The sequence below is a fragment of the Amblyraja radiata genome, chromosome 9 (genome assembly GCF_010909765.2).
Source record: "Amblyraja radiata isolate CabotCenter1 chromosome 9, sAmbRad1.1.pri, whole genome shotgun sequence".
Taxonomy (NCBI): Eukaryota; Metazoa; Chordata; class Chondrichthyes; order Rajiformes; family Rajidae; genus Amblyraja; species Amblyraja radiata.
Window position 1 is genome coordinate 5,370,693 of NC_045964.1, and position 20,976 is coordinate 5,391,668.

General features: G+C 45.1%; 1 protein-coding gene across 2 annotated transcripts in view; it reads left to right on the top strand.

Moving 5' to 3' along the window:
- map4k5 (mitogen-activated protein kinase kinase kinase kinase 5) overlaps positions 1–20,976 on the top strand; it is a 138,024-nt gene that overhangs the window by 57,066 nt on the left and 59,982 nt on the right. For both annotated transcript variants that reach the window (XM_033026560.1, XM_033026561.1), the window contains exons 5-13: positions 3,800–3,855; positions 5,382–5,429; positions 5,999–6,041; positions 9,224–9,296; positions 10,325–10,456; positions 11,675–11,737; positions 15,564–15,645; positions 18,319–18,435; positions 19,231–19,309. In XM_033026560.1, the coding sequence (XP_032882451.1) occupies positions 3,800–3,855; positions 5,382–5,429; positions 5,999–6,041; positions 9,224–9,296; positions 10,325–10,456; positions 11,675–11,737; positions 15,564–15,645; positions 18,319–18,435; positions 19,231–19,309 (693 nt within the window). The remainder of the gene's footprint in view (positions 1–3,799; positions 3,856–5,381; positions 5,430–5,998; positions 6,042–9,223; positions 9,297–10,324; positions 10,457–11,674; positions 11,738–15,563; positions 15,646–18,318; positions 18,436–19,230; positions 19,310–20,976) is intronic.

A 20,976-nucleotide genomic window follows, 5' to 3' on the forward strand; every position in this document is an offset into this window, starting at 1 on the left:
TTGTGTCATCATCAGCCAGGCGCAGAAATCGCTATCAAAATATGGGGGGGAGCAGGGGGGGATACAATTTCTTGGTGGCCGCGTGCGCATGCGCACACTCGCACACACATGCGAGGCTTCGGAGGCTTCAACCGTGGGCCCTGTGAACGGTAATTTCAGCTCAATCCAGCGCTAAATGCAGCTCAACTCTGCCAGTCTCGCCGGGTTAACCTACAGCCCTGCCTGGACTGACGGGACACCAGTCACTGGAGCTAGCGCTGCTTCTCCGCGCTGGCTGTAAGCCTGAGCCATACTTCCCGGCAGGCAGGGCTGTAGGTGGGGTGGGGGGGAGGGGGACGGAAGGGACGTCCCCCCTGGGATTTCTGCCCTGGTCATCAGCAATATCCTTCCCCCTCCAATGTTCCTGTTATGTCTTTATTCATCCGTGGAGTCTCGTGCGTTTAACTTGTCCTTGAACTCCTTTGAATGTTCTTCAAATGTTTCACATTGTTGATCGACATCTCTCTTTGACACTATCATATCTCATTCTGTCTCCCCAAATTCTGTCCTAAACTTATCAAAATTGGCTCCTTTCCCATTTGTAGGTCTGTTTTTTGTCATACTTGCACGCACAGTTACCATTCTTACAACACGTGGGCTCTCTTGCCTCAATGACTCCTGTTTATGCCACTTATCTGTTCTTGTTCACTCACCATTATTACATATATTTGCAAATCCTCCCACTGAATTATAAGATAAGGAAGACATTTCTACATCATAGAAATCACATTCTACTCCAGGCTTATACCTGATTGTTCTGTTCTGGTTAAAATCCTCCATTATTATTCTTCATTAAGTTTTTCCTCTAAACTAGCCACTCTGTAGACTCGGCCTTTCATTGTAATTGATTTGTAATCTCGATCCACAGTGTTTAGTTCAAGTTCAAGTTCAAGTGAGTTTATTGTCATGTGTCCCTGTATAGGACAATGAAATTCTTGCTTTGCTTAAGCACACAGAAAATAGTAGGCATTTACTACAAAACAGATAAATGTGTCCATATACCATGATATAAATATATACACACATGAATAAATAAACTGGTAGTGCAAATAACAGAAAGTGGTTGCTAATAATCAGAGTTTTGTCCGAGCCAGGTTTAATAGCCTGACGGCTGAGGGGAAGTAGCTATTCCTGAACCTGGTTGTTGCAGTCTTCAGGCTCCTGTACCTTCTACCTGAAGGTAGCGGGGAGATGAGTGTGTGGCCAGGATGGTGTGGGTCTTTGATGATACTGCCAGCCTTTTTGAGGCAGCGACTGCGATAAATCCCCTCGATGGAAGGAAGGTCAGAGCCGATGATGGACTGGGCAGTGTTTACGACTTTTTGTAGTCTTTTCCTCTTTAACTTTCTGCAGTTGTGTGCCTATTCTTCATAAGCACTACCATTCAGCCCCCCCCCCTCCATTTTCTCTCTACCTTTTCTACTAGATTTACTAGAATGTTGCCTGGGTTTCAGCACCTAATTGTTATATGGTTGTGCACAACACTTGGCTTCCTGTAAACCCTGGCGTTTGCTTCCTTCCAGTCCACCACTGGCTCTAGTTTCCTTGCTCCGTTATAAACACTGAGCTTTGCTGTGCACACATTTTAATAGTATTTCCTCCCTCTCTGGTTAACCATCATCTTGCAAGTTCCAGAAATGTTTGTTCCTGGGCCGGGTGATGCCCTCCCTTTATTCTTTCCCATGCTCTCATTTCTTGTTTATTTTATTCAGCCTGTGCATGAATCCCTCCCCTTCTTGATGTCTGTGGTCTTTACCACCTCCCTATCTGGCCTCTCCATCAGGGCCGGACGCCCATGTCCAGCTCCACCCTGTCCTACAACTGATGCACACATCCAGTGAGAAGAAACCAGTTTTCCCCAAACATATCCCTCTGTGGCCTGCTAATTCTCCTGATCCTCTGCCATTTTGCAAATGGTTCGGGCAGTAATCCAGGTGTCCTGCTTTCTACATTATCAATGAATACGTTTATTGGCCAAGTATTCACATACAAGGAATTTGCCTTGGTGCGCCGCCCGCAAGTGACAACATGACATACAGTGACAGTTAAACATTAATAAAAAAACATTATCGATTAAACGTGTGAATTAAATAAAATACCAGAGCAAAAGGAGGCTACAGATTTTTGATTATTGATTAGAGCTATTACTCGTAGAAAAAAAACTGTTTTTGTGTCTGGCTGTGATCCACAACTGATACTTTCATGATCACATTTCCTGGTCAGTCATGATGAAGGGTCTCGACCCAAAACATCACCTATTCCATCGCTCAATAGATGCTGCCTCACCCGCTGAGTTTCTCCAGCATTTTTTGTCAACCCAGCATTTTTGTGTCTGTCTTCAGTTTAAACTAGCATCTGCAGTTCCATCCTACACAACTGATGCTTTCCGCAGGACTTCTTCCCTGTTCCAATATTACCGCATGGATGAGCCTTGAAGAGCTGGATTTTCTCCAAGTTCCTCTTTAACTGCTCGTTAATCCTCACTCTAGCCCCTGGCTGGCAACGCTCCTTTCACAATTCTCATTTTAATTGCAGAGGACATTAATTGCCCCCCTAATTATAGAGTCCCCTTTTGCTGTTGCGTTTGTATTTTTGTTCTTCACAGAGCTTTCTGAGTCATTGCATTTTGTGCTTCTTTTTGGCTGTCTAAACAGAAGTCTTTTTCCTCGTCTCTCAGAAGTTGAGTGAACATGACTAGTGTCTGTCGCTGTCTTTGACTATGCATCTCTCTCAAATCCAGAATGTCTTGTTTTCCAGTATTTGAAATGCAGGAATAAATCATCTTGAATGTGAAACACAGATATAACCCAACACGCTGGATACATCCACCATTTTACATCTTGCCTTGTCCTATAGGAAGAGGCAAGACTTAAAGCAAAGATGTAAGATGCTAGATGGATCCAGCATTTGGGTTGGGTTGCATCGGTGCGAATGGTATGTTAGCATTCATAGCAAAATGATTTGAGTATAGGAGCAGGGAGGTTCTACTGCAGTTGTACAGGGTCTTGGTGAGACCACACCTGGAGTATTGCGTACAGTTTTGGTCTCCAAATCTGAGGAAAGATATTCTTGCCATAGAGGGAGTACAGAGAAGGTTCACCAGACTGATTCCTGGGATGTCAGGACTTTCATATGAAGAAAGACTGGATAGACTCGGCTTGTACTCGCTAGAATTTAGAAGATTGAGGGGGGATCTTATAGAAACGTACAAAATTCTTAAGGGGTTGGACAGGCTAGATGCAGTAAGATTGTTCCCGATGTTGGGGAAGTCCAGAACAAGGGGTCACAGTTTAAGGATAAGAGGGAAATCTTTTAGGACCGAGATGAGGAAAACATTTTTCACACAGAGAGTGGTGAATCTCTGGAACTCTCTGCCACAGAAGGTAGTTGAGGCCAGTTCACGGGCTATATTTAAGAGGGAGTTAGATGTGGCCCTTGTGGCTAAAGGGATCAGGGGCTATGGAGAGAAGGCAGGTACAGGATACTGAGTTGGATGATCAGCCATGATCATATTGAATGGCGGTGCAGGCTCGAAAGGCCGAATGGCCTACTCCTGCACCTATTTTCTACGTTTCTATGGTGGTATATGTTTCACATTAAAGACCCTCCTCCAGAACTGAAGAGGAGAGAAGCTTGTAAAACTTCGAGGGGGTGAAGGAAAGAGAATGACTGAGACTTGATTTTAGTAGATTTGCTCATGGACTTGAAACTTAAAGTTAACTCGTGCACACTTATGAAGTGAATGTTTTGTTTTATCCAGTAACCGGACCGCTGTTGGAACTGCACATAGCTTACATCTGCAGAGAAACCTTACAGGTAGGATGACAATGTCTCTGAATGTACTGGATATTTAGCATTCTTTGCCAGTCGCCTTAATGATGATGCACAGTCATGATATATTAATCTAATATCATTAGTTGTTATAATATAATTACATTATCATTAGATATTTCACCGTTGCCATCGGGAAGAAGGTACAGGAGCCTGAAAACTGTAACGACCAGATTCAGGGACAGCTTCTTCCCTACATCCATTAAACACAACAGCAAATAAGCTCTGAACGACAACAGACTATTATTATTATTGCACTATATTTGTTTATTTATTGAGTATGTGTGAATATGTGTGTGTGTGTGTGTGTGTGTGTATATATATATATATATACACACTGAACTTTATTTCTCCCGTGACCCCTACCACCCATCGCATCACATATTCTCCATCCTGCCATCTGGGAAGAGGTACAGGAGCATTAGCTGCAAAACCAGCAGGATGCTCCTCAGCTTCTTCCCGCAGGCTATAAGACTGATAAACGGACTTTGCCCCCTGCCAAAGTATCGCGCACCAACCACCAACCTGGACACACTGCAGCAGAGCCACTGTCGTGCCGCTGCCGATCGGAACGCCTGTTGATGTTTAGTAGAGAGTAGAGTGTTTAATTTGTTCATGATATATGTATTTTTATTTCTATTTATTTTTTACTGCACACTGAATGGACACTGGTTGAGCAACGTTTTTTTGTTTCCTCTGGGTATGTGAGTACTCAGGAAAATGACAATAAAGATATACTATACTATACTATGTTTACATATTCTGTTTTGCTGCAAGAAGTAAAGGGCCTGTCCCGCTTTCACGACCTAATTCACGACCTTTTTTACTTGTGGACATTTTTCATCAGGCTAGAAAAACGCCCCGACCTACTTGACGCCACGAGTACCTACGACTAGCATCACGGCCTGCTACGACTTACCTACAACCTCGTGACGACCATGCTGCGAGTATGAGCCCAGGGCAAACTCGGCAGAGGTTGTGAATTAGGTCGTGAAAGTGGGACAGGCCCTTAAGAATTTTATTGTTCTATCTGGGACATATGACAATAAAACACTCTTGACTTGACTTGACTAATAGCAAAGCCAAAGCTGTGAATATAACCACAAACAATTGCACTATGATTGTATTCCTTCATTTACAGTTATGGATAAATAAGAATAAGTATTGCATCCTTCTACAAAACGATAGCCTAGCCTAACCAGGGACCCTTTACTAATGACTGTAATGAGGAATTTGGCAGAGGTGGAGCAAATGGGCAACTTCGTCGATGCACTTAACATGAAGCCAGGTGTTAAATGAACCGAAAGGAATTGAAAATGCAGCTGAAGGAAGATGAAAGTGGGCTGGAGGAAGGATCACAAGCATTGTGTGCAGTGAAGTCGGAAACTATCGTCAAAGAAATATGAGGAACTGCTATTTTTTGGGGCTAAGCGGAGACAAATGGTTGTCCTTGTCTGAAACTCTATTTTCCACCATTATTTGTTGCTAATAACATCAAACTTACTTTGTAGGGTCTGGGTTATTTACACAGCAAAGGAAAAATGCACCGAGACATAAAGGTGAGCCCAATTTACTTTTTATTTGCTAACCTTTTTGAGCATTTTAAAAACATTTTTGATTAAAATCAAGATATTGTGTAGTTTAGACAGCGGTGAAAATGGCCCTTCGATCCACCGAGTCCGCGCCGAGCAGCCAACCCCACACACTAACACTACCCTACACACACTAGGGACAATTTTACATTTATACCGAACCAATTCACCTACAAACCTGTAAATCTTTGGAGTGTGGGAGGAAACCGAAGATCTCGGAGAAAACCCACGCAGGTCGCTGGAGGAAGTATAAACTTCATACAGACGGGACCCGTGGTCGGGATCGAACCCACGACTCTGGCGCTGAAAGCTCTGCATGCCAGCAACTCTTATCGCCGTGCCACTTGATATTAATTAAGTTAGTGAAAATGAACTAATTGACGGAGTGTGCTTGGCTGTGGAAAGTTTAGAAAACACTGGTGGGCTTGTGTAAACCAAGAGCCAGCAGTGGTGTTAGCATTGATTAGACGTCACTCTCGGCTGTGGTAGGACAATCAAAGAACTGACCTTAAATATTCATGCACTCTCTTCCTCAGGGTGCCAACATTCTACTGACAGACCATGGGGATGTAAAGTTAGGTGAGTATTATGGCTCGGCCTTCAGAATGTTTACCAAATCTGCTACCTCTTTGACTGACAAGGCAACGTTGATGATGCAAGACTCAGATTTCAGCTCATTTATTTCTGTGTGTTTATGGTTATCATGTCTTGGGGAAATAAAGAAAGGATAAAGTTAGTTAATAGAAAAAAACCTCAAAATGCACCTCCAGTGATGTATTGCAGTAGAGCGCAGATTCTGGCCAATGATTCATATTTCATTAGACTGAAATAAACTGTTGACTTAACTTGAGAACTGTGTTGACTACCCCAATGCTGCTAAATCTACCTATCAAAAAATAACACTTTCATAAACCAGCTATTGCCAAAATACATGCAAGACCATTAACAATGTTGCCAGTTTACTTAGATCTAAAGGACCTGTCCCACTTTTACGACCTAATTCACGACCTTTGACTCGTACTTGCAGCATGGTCGTCATGAGGTCGTAGGAGGTCGTGATGCTAGTCGTAGGTACTCGTGGCATCAAGTACGTCGGGGCGTTTTTCTAGCCTGATGAAAAATGTCCACGAGTAAAAAAGGTTGTGAATTAGGTTGTGAAAGTGGGGCAGGCCCTTAAACATTCTGACCTCTTGTCCAAACTTTCATAAGGTAAACTTTTGGAAATTAAAATAGGAGAGAGACATTGACAAAGGAGTTTGAGTTTGACTTCTACTGAACCCCAGCGAGCATGTTGCTGTTGTATCATCCTCCTCGATTCACCAAAGGCAACAATTATGCTCCCTGCTGTATGATGGCAATAATTTTTAGAAAGCTTAAGTTATGCAGTCAGGGATGTCTTGAATCAATCAGGCCCAGTGACCCAGTTGTATTTACCGATGAGGTGGAGCCTAAATGCGCTGTCAATGTGCAGTGAGGACAGATGGGGATGCATTTCCCAGGCCACGGAGTGTTTTCAGGTTGCTTGTATGTTGGATGTTTAAGCTGGAACTAAACTAAACGGCTTAGAGAAATGGCCGTGGGACTTATCATCGCCCGCCTGGGGCTTGGATATCGGGAGAGACATGGAGAACAGGGGAGAGAAAAGACTCTGCCTTCCATCACAGTGGGTCCACTGTGATGGATGTTTGTGTGAATTAAATTGTGTGTATGTCTAGGAAATTGTCTTTGTTTGTATGGCTGTGGAAACAGAATTTCGTTTGAGCCTCACTGAGGCTCAGATGACAATAAATTGTATTGTATTGTATTGTATTGTACAGCGCGGAAACGGGCCTTTCAGCCCACCGAGTCCGCACCGACCAGCGATTCCCACACACTAAGACTATCCTAACCACACTTGGATCAATTTACATATATACCAAGCCAATTAACCTACAAACCTTGTGCGTCTTTGGAGTGTGGGAGGAAATCGATCTCGGAGAAAACCCACGCAGGTCACAGAGAGAACTTAGAAACTCCATACAGACAGCGCCCGTAGTCAGGATCGAACCCGAGTCGTTGGCGCTGCAAGGCAGTAGCTCTACCACTACGCCAGCGTGCCGCCCTTTATTCCCTGCATTGCTCAGTCTGATGGTTCATTTCTCTGAATTATTGTACAGCTTGCCCCTTTGAACACCACAGTTCCCTGTGGATGGTGCGAATTAAAAATGGTCTGGAACAGGAGATAAAACTTAGCACAAACATAATTCAGTTTAGAAAGATGTACAAAAACACTTTTTTTAAAGGATATTGGGATGAGGATAGGTGATTGTGAGTGGGATATTTGTTATACTGATTGTATTGGGAAGGGTGATTATAGGGTGATGGGTTGTATATATGACTAAGATACTGCATAGTATATGAGGGTTTATTCTTTTTTTCTCTCTCTTTTTTGTATGGCTTTGTAAATATTTGATTAGTGTATAAATGTAAATAATTTGGTGTACATATAGCAGCTGTTGTACATATGGTGAGCGGCGCGACTCTCGTCAGCAGCGGCCTCTGCAGTCCGTCTGTCTGTTTATTATTTTTGTCTTGTTTCTATGTAGTTTTTATTATTTTGATTGTCGGGGTGTGTGTGTGTGTGTGGGGTGGGACTTTAAAATCTTTCCCCTGCACGGGAGACCCGACCTTTACTTTGTCGGGTCTCCGTTGTCGTTGGGGCTGCAACGTGGAGCGGCCTCCAACAGGAACGACCTGGGGCTCCAGTCGTGGAGCTGCGGTCCTACTCACCTTCGAGGAGCTGGCCGAGTCCGAGCGGGTGGAGCTGTGGTGGCGCGCTGCTGTGACCCGACCCCCGGAGCTTCGGAGGCTGCAACTGCGGGTCTGGCGGACGGCAACACCGGGAGCCCGCGGGTCCCTGGATGGGAGACCGCTTTTCGGGGCTTCCGCGGCGGCGACTTCTCCCGCCCGAGTTGCGGGAGAGGGTCTGAGCACCTGGAGCGGGGCCTTACATCACCGCCCCGCGCGGCTTGGAATGGCCGCGGGAATTTGCGAGCGCACGCCGGGGCTCTAACACCAAGACCCGGTGTGCGGCCTTGCATCACCCGGCGTGGCTTTAATGGCCGCGGGACAATCGCCATCGCCAGCCGGGGGGCTTTGACTTTGACTCTGACATCGGGGGGGAGTGCAGGGGAGAGATAAGTTTTTTTGCCTTCCATCACAGCGATGTGATGGATGTATGTGTAAACTGTGTTGTGTCTTGGGTCTTTTTCGTTTTGTAATGTATGGCTGCAGAAACGACATTTCGTTTGGACCTCACGGGGTCCAAATGACAAATAAATTGTATTGTATTGTATTGTATATAGCTGCTAAATTTGTATAAGATAATTATAAGCAGTTGAATAAGGGGTGGGAATTAATAAGCTTTGGCTTCTTCCTGCTCCTTTTCGGACACATAAGATTTCATTTATTTATAGATATTGTTTGTGACACTTTATAAATATTCGTGTTTTGTTTTTTGTATGCTGTTTCACACTTACTTTTTATTCTTTTATTCTGTTCGAAATAAAGAATTATAAAAAAATTTTAAAAAGAAAAAAAATGGTGTTAAAATAAAATAAATCTATCTTCTAAACCTCTTGGTTCTTTTGGGTGATTAAGAAAAGTGGCCAGCATCATCCCAACTATAATATTACCCTGTATAAATTGACTTTATCGATCATTGGTATTTTTCCGCGCATCCAGTGAACAGTGAGTGAATGTACTTTGATTTTGCGTTTCAGCTGACTTTGGTGTGGCGGCAAAAATCACGGCAACCATTGCCAAGAGGAAGTCCTTCATTGGAACCCCTTATTGGTAAGAACATTCACTTGTGCCTCCTGGTGTATGTACCTCAAAGCCAATGACGGCAGCTGCCACGCGTCCTCTGATGCATGTGGTAGGACAAAGATCTCCAGCACTGGATATACGTTCAGACCAACTGATCATTTCACTGACCACCTCCGCTCAGTCCGCCTAGACCTACTTAATCTCCCGGTTGCTAAACACTAACTCCCCTTCCCATTCCCACGCTGGCCTTTCTGTCCTGGGCCTCCTCCATTGTCAGAGTCAGGCCCAACGCAAATTAGAGGAACACCACCTCGTATTTCGTTTGGGCAGCTTACACCCCAGCGGTATGAACATTGACCTCTAACTTTGTAACCCTTGCTTTCCCTCTCTCTCTATCCCTCCCCCATCCTAGTTTTCCGACCAGTTTGACTGTCCTCCTGATTACATTTTATCTCTGTTTGCTTCGTTGTCACCTTCCCCAAGCTAACAATGATCTAGTCTACATTTTCCTTGTACCTGTGCCCCTTTGATCTATTGTTTTCGCGCCTTACCCTTCCATATCTTTATTTCCCTCTCCTCCAACTCTCGGTCTGAAGAAGGGTCTCCACCCAAAACATCACCCATTCCTTCTCTCCAGAGATGCTGCCTGTCCCGCTGAGTTACTCTGACATTTTGTGTCTTCGGTGTAAACCGGCACCTGCAGTTCCTTCCTACACCATATATAAAGTTCCACTCTGAGAATCAATAAATCAATTTGATTAAAGACGCCACAATGTTGTAGGTCTGGAATCTACACATGTGGCGTTTGAACATTCCATGCCTGATGGACTAATGAAGTGTTCAATGTTAGTTGTATGTTTACAACTTCATGACATTTTGTGTTGTATTTTTGAGCTCTGGTGCTGCAAACTTTATAAACTCCAATTTATAATCGTCCTGTTTCCGCTGGCACACGTATCTTTCTTTTGAACCAACAGTAAGTTAACATTCAGCCACAAGTTATTTCTGGTCTTTGGTCCGTTTTGTTGAGTCTGAGGCGATGCCTGTTTTTCCAGGATGGCTCCGGAGGTTGCTGCGGTCGAGAAGAACGGTGGATACAACCAGCTGTGTGACATCTGGGCGGTGGGCATCACAGCCATTGAGCTGGCTGAGCTGCAGCCTCCAATGTTTGACCTGCACCCCATGAGGTATTCCATTTTGGAGAGTGCTGCTAACTATGTAAATGACCGACCAGACCCGCGCTCACGGTGGCGCAGCGGTAGAGTTGCTGCCTTACAGCGAATGCAGCGCCGGAGACCCGGGTTCGATCCCGACTACGGGCGCTGTCTGTACGGAGTTTGTCCGTTCTCCCCGTGACCTGCGTGGGCTTTCTCCGAAATCTTCGGTTTCCTCCCACATTCCAAAGACGTACAGGTTTGTAGGTTAAATGGCTTGCTAAATGCAAACATTGTCCCTAGTGGGTGTAGGATAGTGTTAATGTGCGGGGATTGCTGGTCGGTGCGGACCCGGTGGGCCGAATGGCCTGTTTCCGCCCTGCTCAGGAATGCGTTTAGCAGTAGGAGTTGGGAGATCAGACAGATCGCAAAACAGAAGACAAATCTCTGAATTGATCTGAAATCTCTCAGTCTGAAGAAGGGTCTCAACCTAAACGTCACCCATTCCTTCTATCCAGAGATGCTGCCTGGCCCGCTGAGTTACTCCAGCATTTTGTGTCTGTCTGAATTGAGAGACATTTTTCAGATTGGAAGTGTAGTCCCTTCATCCAAATCATGAATATATCGTGAATACCTGGAACCAAGCACTCGTCCTAGGGCAAGGGTCTCGACCCGAAACGTCGCCAATTCCTTCTCCCCACAGATGCTGCCTCACCCGCTGAGTTTCTCCAGCATTTTGTGTCTACTCTCGTTCAATCTTGTATTGAAGTCTTCAGAGAGTCTAAATACCCTATCCATTCACCTTGTATCTCCCTTATCAAGTCCACCAATTGTGTCCCATTTCACTCCAGCAAAAGAGTAAAACAAAGTCACCAACAGGTGAAAACGAGAATATCTTTATACACTTTGGAATAAATATTCTTGCCACATGTGGGGAATCTGTGGTGGGGACGTGAGGGGTCAGAGCAGGGAATGTGCTGAATGGATTCTTCGAGTGGGAGCTGATTTATATGTTGAAATTTGTTTTGCTAAATGTGTTGGTTTGACCTCTTCTTACATTTTATGCTTTGCGATCCTCTGGCTTTATAAATGACATTTTTCCGTGTGATTGCTGTACAGTTTGTTTTTGTGCACTGTCTATGTCGATGTGCCTGCGATACTGCTGCAAGTGTGCTTTTCATTGCACCTGCACCTCACAGCACTCGATAGATTGGAAGCTGAACATTACTCTGATTATGCTTCCACCCACAGAGCACTGTTCTTGATGAGTAAGAGTGGATTTCAACCACCCAAGCTGAAAGATAAAATGAAGTGGTGAGTTTCTCCTTCAATTGTTCCAAAGGGGTATGGTGAAGCCACAGCTGGCAACACTGGGTGTTGTCCAGATCTTCTGGAAGGAGGTTCTTATCTAGGATGGGGACTTGCAAATAGTTTTAATAGATTGATTCTTGGAATGAGGACTGCCTGTTCTCCAGGAGGTGTTGCTCTTATGAATGGAGGCACGTGACCAGCAGAGTTCAGGGAGATTAGTGCTGGGACTCTTGCTGTTTGTATTGTACATTAGCAATGTACAATACAACCTGAGGAAGCACAATCTGCCACAGGCAATGATGGTCCAATTCTACACGACCATCATAGAGTCTGTCCTCACCTTCTCCATCATGGTCTGGTTTGGCTCAGCCACCAAGCACGACACCCGGTGGCTGCAGCGAATCGTCCATTAACAGATCAGCTGAGAAGGTTATTGGCAGCAACCTTCCCTCCATTGATGAACTGTACACTGCAAGGGCCAGGAAGTGAGCGGGCAAGATCATCTCTGACCCCTCTTACCCTGGCCACAAACTCTTTGAATCACTTCCCTCTGGAAGGCAACTCCGGATTGTCAAAGCTGCCACAGCCAGACATAAAAACAGTTTTTATCCACGAGTAGTTGCTCTACTCAACAAACAAAAATCTGTAGCCTCCCTTTGATCTGGTATTTTGTTGGTTCACATGCTTGATCAATGGTGTTTTATCATTAATGTTTTATTATTATTAATGTTTAGTGTTTTCGGAATCATTCGTAACTGTCACTATGTCATGTTGCTACTTGTGGGTGGAGCACCAAGGCAAATTCCTTGTATGTGAATACTAGGCCAATAAACTTACTTACTTAAATATGAACATAGGAGATATGATTAATAAGTTTGCAGATGATATGAAATTGGTGTGTGGTATTGAGGAGGTTAGTTGAAGGATACAGAATGATCTTAGTTTCGTTTATGGAGCCCATCCCAGGCGACTATTTGCGTGCTAGCCACAGACGTGGTCCTACAGTCACATATTACAATCGCTCCACACTCTTAAACCTCTAACTCCTACAGACCCTTGGACTATCTTTGATCGGACTTTGCTGTCTTTACCTTACACTATCTCCCTATCGTGTATCTATACACTGTGAATGGGTCGATTGTAACCATGTATTGTCCTACTGCTGACTGGATAGCACGCAACAAAAACATTTCACTGGGCAGCGGTAGAGTTGCTGCCTTACAGCGAATGCGGCGTTGGAGACCCAGGTTCGATCCCGACTACGGGTGCTGTCTGTATGGAGTTTGTACGTTCTCCCCGTGACCTGCGTGGGTTTTCGCCGGGATCTTCGGTTTCCTCCCACACTACAAAGACGTACAGGTTTGAAGGTTAATTGGCTTGCTAAATGTAACAATTGTCCCTAGTTGGTGTCGGATAGTGTTAATGTGCAGGGATCGCTGGTCGGCGCGGACCCCGTGGGCCGAAGGGCCTGTTTCCGCGCTGTATCTCTAAACTAAACTAAACTAAACCTCGGTACGCGTGACAATAAATAAAACTAAGAGTTATTGTCACACTGTTTGTTGTCATGCATATTGATGAGCTTGTAAGTTGGTCAGGGCAATGTCAGGTGAAATTTAATTCTGTATAAGTGAGAGATGTATTTGTGGTGTGGTGCATCAATTAAAGCCATCAACCTTGAATGGTCAGCCATGGGGAGTATTGCGGACCAAAGGAAGCTTGGTGTACAAGCTCATCTGGGCCTGAAGGTGGCAGCACAGGCAGGTGGAATGGTGAAGGTGTTGTACGCTTCAAAGATCCTATGGCGGAGCAAGATAGACCACTCCTGCTAAATGCAATGGGCTGACGTGTAGTACGCAACGGAGCGGAACGTGGGCCTTTTTTTCATCCATTTCAGTAACCCGACCCGACCCGACTCGCAGTGTAATCAACGTTGCGGGGGAACAGTTTGTGTTAATAAATTATAATTCTGAAGATGAGGATAAGATTTTTACCAAAGAACTTTTATTTTTACGAGGATGTTTCCGTAACCGGCTTCCGTCTCCGCACTAGTATCTTTGCTCCGCTACGGGATCTTTGGTGCGGAGACGGAAGCCGGTTACGGAAAATGGAGCCGAAAATTAGCCATGAATCTGCCCATGACCGTACTACGTCTTTTTCGTCGACTGATCTATCTTGCTCGCTATAGGATCTTTGTTTCCATCAACTGGGCAATGCGAATGCAAGAACAAGTCTGGAGAAGTGCCCGACCCAAAACGTCACCTATCAATATTCTCCAGAGATGCTGCCTGACCCGCTGAATTACTCCAGTACTTTGTCTTTTATGGAATGTAAGAGCAGGTTTAGGTTTATTACTGTTACATGAGCCAAGGTGCAGTGAAAAGCTTTGTATTGCACTTGGTCCCATCAGGTCAGGTAATGCTATACATAGGTACAATCAAGTCAAACTCAAGCTGACTGGATAGCACGCAACAAAAAAGCTTTTCACTGTACCTGATAAACTAAACTAAACGAATGTACAATAGTGAGAGCAAAGGGAAAGATACTGAGTGCAGAATGTTGTTCTCAGCATTGTAGTGCATCAGTTCCAGAGACAAGGTCCAATGTCCGCAATGGGGTAGAGATTGGTACTCGAACTTATGGAAGGATCTCTCATAAGCCTGATAACAGAGGGAAAGAAGCTGTCCTGATAACAGCAGGGAAGAAGCTGTTCCTGTGTCTGGTGGCTCATGCTTTCATTCTTCAATACCTTCTGCACAAGGCGGGTGAGAGAAGGAGGAATGAGATGAAGGGAGGTCTTGGTACAGCTATTACAGAACATGAGTTAGAATGCAGGTAAATAGACAATAGGTGCAGGAGTAGGCCATTCAGCCCTTCAAGTCAGCACCGCCATTCAATGTGATCATGGCCGATCATCCACAATCAGTACCCCGTTCCTGCCTTCTCCCCATATCCCTTGACTCTGCTATATTTAAGAGCCCTATCCAACTCTCTCTTGAAAGCATCCAGAGAATTGGCCTGCACTGCCATCTGACGCAGATAATTCCACAGACTTACAACTCTCTGGGTGAAAAAGTGTTTCCTCGTCTCCATTCTAAATATAACCATATAACCAAATAACAATTACAGCACGGAAACAGGCCATCTCGGCCCTTCTAGGCCGTCCTGAATACTTACTCTCACCTAGTGAGAATGGCCTACCCCTGATTCTTAAACTGTGTCCCCTGGTTCTGGATTCTCTCAACATCGGGAACATGTTTCCTGCCTCTAGCATGTCCAATCCCTTAATAATCTTATATGTTTCAATAAGAGACCCTCTCATCCTTCTAAATTCCAGTGTATACAAAGGAATGTTTGCAGTTGTGCACTGCACTGTCTGAAGGACATGACTGCACTGGACCTGTGACAACAAAGTACCATTGAGAGACTGCAGTGCCACCAGGGCGCTTCAGGTGTGAGGGGAGACTGGGTAAACCGGGTTTGTTTTCCTTGGAGCAGAGGAGGCTGAAGGGAGACAAGATTATAATGGGCATAGGAAGGGGGGGGGGGGATAATATGAGCCTTTTCCCATGTTCGAGATGCCCAAGACCGGTGGCGTAGGTTTAAGGTGAGGAGTAAGAGATTGAGTGGGAGAGGAAGAATTCTCTTTCACTGAGGGTGGTTACAATGTGGAATCCACTGCCTGACAATTTCTATACACATTAAGTATTTATTCTGCCTACTGCTTAACTGTGGAAGCAACAATTGTAATTTAAGGCCACCCATGATACCAGAATTTATTTCAAGTTGCCATAATTCAATCGTGAGAATAAACAAATGTTGTTCTTTTCAGGTCTGCAACATTCCATGCTTTTCTCAAAATAGCACTGACAAAAAACCCAAAGAGAAGGCCGACAGCTGAGAAGCTGCTGACTGTAAGTAACTTGTCGTTGATGATGGAAACCCAGGTGGTCAGAGAGAGAGAGAGAATGTGAAAACTCCACACAGACAGCACCGCAGTCACATTGAACTTGCTGCACATCAGCCGCACAAAACCATGTGGCTGCAGTTCCAGCAGAAACACAATTCTCCCGCTGCTCTTCCCATCCCCTCTGCCACTTGAAGATATCACTCCGGGGTTTTCATTCAGTATGGTATCAGGCCTTTCTGCCCACCACATCCATGCTGACCATTGCACTTGTGTATTCTAACGTGTAGGAAGGAACTGCAGATGCTGGTTTACACTGAAGATAGACACAAAATGCTAAAGTACTGTAACTCAATGGGACAGACAGCATCTCTGGATAGAAGGGATTAGTGACGTTTCGACTCAAGACGCTTCTAATCCCACATTTGGTCCATTGTCTTCAGTGCCTTGGCAATTCAAGTGCTTTATTTACATCCAGATACCAACCACTCAATACATATTCTTCCTCTCATCTGTTCCGCTTATTGCCTCTCATCTTGCAACTTAATTAAAGATAGACACAAAATGCTGGAGTAACTCAGCGGGTGAGGCAGCATCTCTGGAGAGAAGGAACGGGCAACGTTTCAGATCGAGACCTTTCTTCAGACTGATGTCAGGGGAGGGGGCGGGACAAGGATAGAATGTAGGCAGAAACTGAAACTAGTGGGAGAACTGGGAAGGGGGAGGGGATGGAGGGAGAAAGCAAGGGCCATCTGAAGTTAGAGAAGCCAATGTTCATACCGCTGGGGTGTCAACTACCCAAGTGAAATATGAGGTCCTGTTCCTCCATATTTGCGCTGGGCCTCACTCTGACAGTGGAGGAGGCCCAGGACAGAAAGGTTAGATTGGGAATGGGAGTGGGAGGGGGAGTTGACGTGCTGAGCCACCGGGAGATCGGGTAGATTACGGCGGACTGAGTTTCTTATTAGTGTTCTATCCCCTTCACAATTCTGCACGCCACCATCAGGCCCCCAGCCAGCCTCCCCCTCTGGTCCCCCTCTTGTCCCTCTCCTTGTAACGGAAATGCTGCCGTCCCAGCTGCATCCCGGGTGACCTCTTTTGTCCTATCTCTAGTGCAACACATCCTGTGTGGAGACGTGAATTGCACCCAGTACCCCAGCTTTACCAATCCTTAGCCAAGTTGCAACATGCCACTCTTGCTCTAGTATTCCCAGGAAAGAGTACAAAAAGAGGGGTTACAAAAGAGAGTGCTAGTGATGATGAGGTTATTGTTAATGTCAAATCAATCGTGTTTAATTTTGAAATATGCATGTGAAAACCTGAATTTGACTTTCATTATCATTGTGTTCTGAAGCATTTCACAGTGCATTCATTACTGCAAAAGGCAAAAGATACTCCATAGAAAGCATTTGATCAGGATGCATCACAGCATGGTTTGGGAACAGCTCCATCCAGGACTGCAATAAATTGCAGAGAATTGTGGATGCAGCCCAGACCATCACACAAACCAACCTCCCTTCCATTGACTCCATTTATACCTTGCGCTGCCTCGTCAAGGCCAGCAGCATAATCAAGGACCAGTCGCACCTTGGCCACTCCCTCTTCTCCCCTCTCCCATCAGACAAAAGGTACAGAAGTGTGAAAACGCACAGATTCAGGCACAGTTTCTTCCCAGCTGTTACCAGGCAACTGAATCATCCTACCACAACCAGAGAGCAGTACTGAACTACTATCTACCTCACTGGTGACCCTCGGACTATCCTTGATCAGACTTTGCTGGCTTTACCTTGCACTAAATGTTATTCCCTTGTCATGTATCTGTACACAGTTAAGGGGCTGTCCCACTGTACGAGCTAATTCAAGAGTTCTCTCGAGTTTCCCCTGATTCGAACTCGGAGAATTATGGCAATAGCCGCTCGTAGGTACTCGGGGCTGTCGTGGACATTTTTCAACATGTTGAAGAATCTTCATGAGTCTTCACGAGCTTACCGCGTTTCCCGAGTACCTGCCGTTAGCGTTACGAGCTGCTAAGAGACGTCCCAAGCTCTGACGTACCCGCTACGTACATTCTACGTACTTACCACATGTTTGATTTTTTTTTTTTAAATTCGGGAGAGCTCTTGAATTAGCTCGTACAGTGGGACAGGGTCTTTAATAGTATCATGTATTGTCTTTTCGCTGAATGGATAGCACGCAACAAAAGCTTTTCACTGTACACATGACAATAAACTAAATTTAATTGTAACTGAACTGAACTGTAATTTCCTGGGCAAATAGCTTCACTATATATGGCAGAACCTTTTGTCTTTCTAAAGTACTTTGTTTAGCCACAGAACAGTTTGATAAGTGAGTACAAAAAACAAATGTGGTCTCCAGTTCAGTTCTATTGCTATACTGCTTATGTAGATGATTGTAAACTTGGTATTGGACTGGACTTTCTACAGGCCCTTGTTGCTGTCGGCATTTCAATGACCAGTGCTGTTGTAACTGGAGACGACGGGGATTCATTGCAGCCTTCAAACTGTGCTGCAATTCTTGGCAAAGGCATTTATATTTCATTTGCTGAGTATAAAAGTGATAAATACCGAGCCACTTAATAAAATGTGTTGCGCACGTGTCCTCTATATCCTTCATTCTATGTACGGTTTTGACAATTTTGAATTACATTTGTTTCCATCAGCATGCATTTTTAATACAGCCGGGCTTGAACAGGTCATTGGCTGTGGATTTGTTGGACAAAGTAAATAACCCTGAAAATCACCATATTTTCAATGAGCCGGATGAGGATGACCTCGAGGTACGATACATCGCACTGTATTCAAGTTTTGTCTTTATAAACTGCCGCGCTCTTTAGATTGAAGTATAAGGCTGAATATAAGTCAATAGATGTATTAAGGACACAAAGTATCCAGCCAGCTCTTGGTTTGACCAGAGGAGGAATTGCAAGGACAACTAGTGTAGAATACAGGCAGGAGAGACTGGAGTCACACCAGGTCCAAGTGCCCTGGCAGTCTCCAGCCTGAATCAGGCCAGCCATGTTGGCTCAAATGCTAACAAATGCGCTGCTATTAACATCTTTAATATTCGACTCGAGCATCTTCCCCAATACCGATGTATGGCTAACTGGTCTATAATTCCTTGTTTTCCGTCTTAAAAAGTGGAGTTACATTACTCTCCAGTCAATCATAATTCCAGAGTCGAGAGAACATTGGAAAATGATCACCAATGCATCCACGATTTCTAGGACCACCTCCTTGAGTACTCTGGGATGCAGACCATCAGGCCCTGGGGCTTTATCTGCCTTCATCAAATCTTCCCCTCTCACCTTAAACCAATGTCCTCTGGTACATGATTGCCGAACCTTGGGGGAAAAAGGCTGTGCAGTCACTCTCATGATTTTATACACCTTCATAATATCGCTCCTCATCCTCCTGTGCTCCAAAGAATAAAGTCCAAGCCTGCCCAACCTCTCCCTATAGCTCAGCCCTTCGAGTTTTGGCAACCTCTTCTTAAATCTTCTCTGCACTCTGGCTTAATGAATGTTAATTATGCAAAGGTGAAGAGATTGTTTTTCCCCCTGTTTATTTTCTAGCCCCGCTCAGAGGTTCCTCACACCATTCGCTCCACCAACAAGAATACAGGAGCCGAACGGACGCAGTCAGAGATCAACTGTAAGTACTTGCAGTGCCCTTTACCAATGCACCTGTGGAGATCTGAGCTATTTCCCCGGCATCCGTACACATCGGCCAGGGATTTTTCAAACAGTATTGGACTAATCACGGAGGCGCAGCGGTAGAGTTGCTGCCTTACAGCGAATGCAGCGCCGGAGACCCAAGTTTGATCCTAACTACGGGTGCTGTCTGTCCGGAGTTTGTTCGTTATCCCCTGCCTGGGTTTTCTCCGAGATCTTCGGTTTCCTCCCACACTCCAAAAACGTACAGGTTTGTAGGTTAATTGGCTTGGTATAAATATAAAAATTGTCCCTAGTTGGGTGTAGGATGTGCGGGGATCGATGGTCGGCGTGGACCCGGTGGGCCGAAGGGCCTGTTTCCATGCTGTATCTCTAAACTAAACTAAACTAATTGGGCAGCACGGTGGCACAACAGTAGAGTTACTACCATACAACGCCAGAGACCCGGGTTCGATCAGTGCTGTCTGTACGGAGTTTGTACGTTCTCCCCATGACCTGCAGGGATTTTTTCCGGGTTCTCCGGTTTCCTCCCACGCTACAAGTACGTACAGGTTTGTAGGTTAGATAGACACAAAATACTGCAGTAACTCTGGAGAGAAGGAACGGGTGATGTTTCGGGTCGAGACCCTTCTTCAGACTGATGTCAGGGGAGAGGGAGACAGATAGATAAAGAAGTGTAAGGTGTGAAAATAGGACAAAGGGAATGGCGATCAAGGAAAATTGTAGAATGGATCATTGTTAGCTCGCCCCGAAACGTCACCCATTTACTGTCTCCAGAGATGCTGCCTGACCCGCTGAGTTACTCCAGCATTTTTGTGTCTGTCTTCGGTGTAAACCAGCATCTGCGGTTCCTTCCAAGCAAACAGAGATGTTTGCGCAGACAACCTCGGTATTTTTCCAGCGCCTGAAATGCCTGCTTTAGGTAGTTGGGGTGAACGAGGTAGACTGGGAGCAGGTGGGAGGGTAAGGATCACTGCTGTTGGTGACCAAGTTTGAGGTCTTGATCTTCCATTTCACTTTCCTCAATTGATCAATTACTGTGTTGGCCTGATCAATGTCTGTCTCCACCAAAATGTATGTTAGAATTAGCAGAGAGGATGGGTCGTGTCAAGTCAAGTTTACTTGTCACATACACATACAAGATGTGCAGTGAAATGAAAGTGGCAATGCCTGCGGATTGTGCAAAAACTACAGAACAGAATAGAACAGAATCAATATTTACGTTAGAAAAATAAACAACAATTTTTAAAAGACACAACACAACAGTAAATGAGTACAGTAAATTAGTCCCTGGTGAGATAAGAGTTTACAGTCCTGATGGCCTGTGGGAAGAAACTTCCTTCTCATCCTCTCTGTTTTCACAGCATGACAGCGGAGGCGTTTGCCTGACCGTAGCAGCTGGAACAGTTTGTTGCTGGGGTGGTAGGGGTCCCCCATAATGTTGCTGGCTCTGGATCTGCACCTTCTGATGTATAGTTCCTGCAGGGGAGGGAGTGTAGGTCCCATAGTGCGTTCGGCTGAACGCACTACTCTCTGCAGAGCCTTCCTGTCCTGGGCAGAGCAGTTCCCAAACCAGATTGTTATGTTGCCGGACAAGATGCTTTCTACAGCCCCAGAGTAGAAGCACTGAAGGATCCTCAGAGAGAC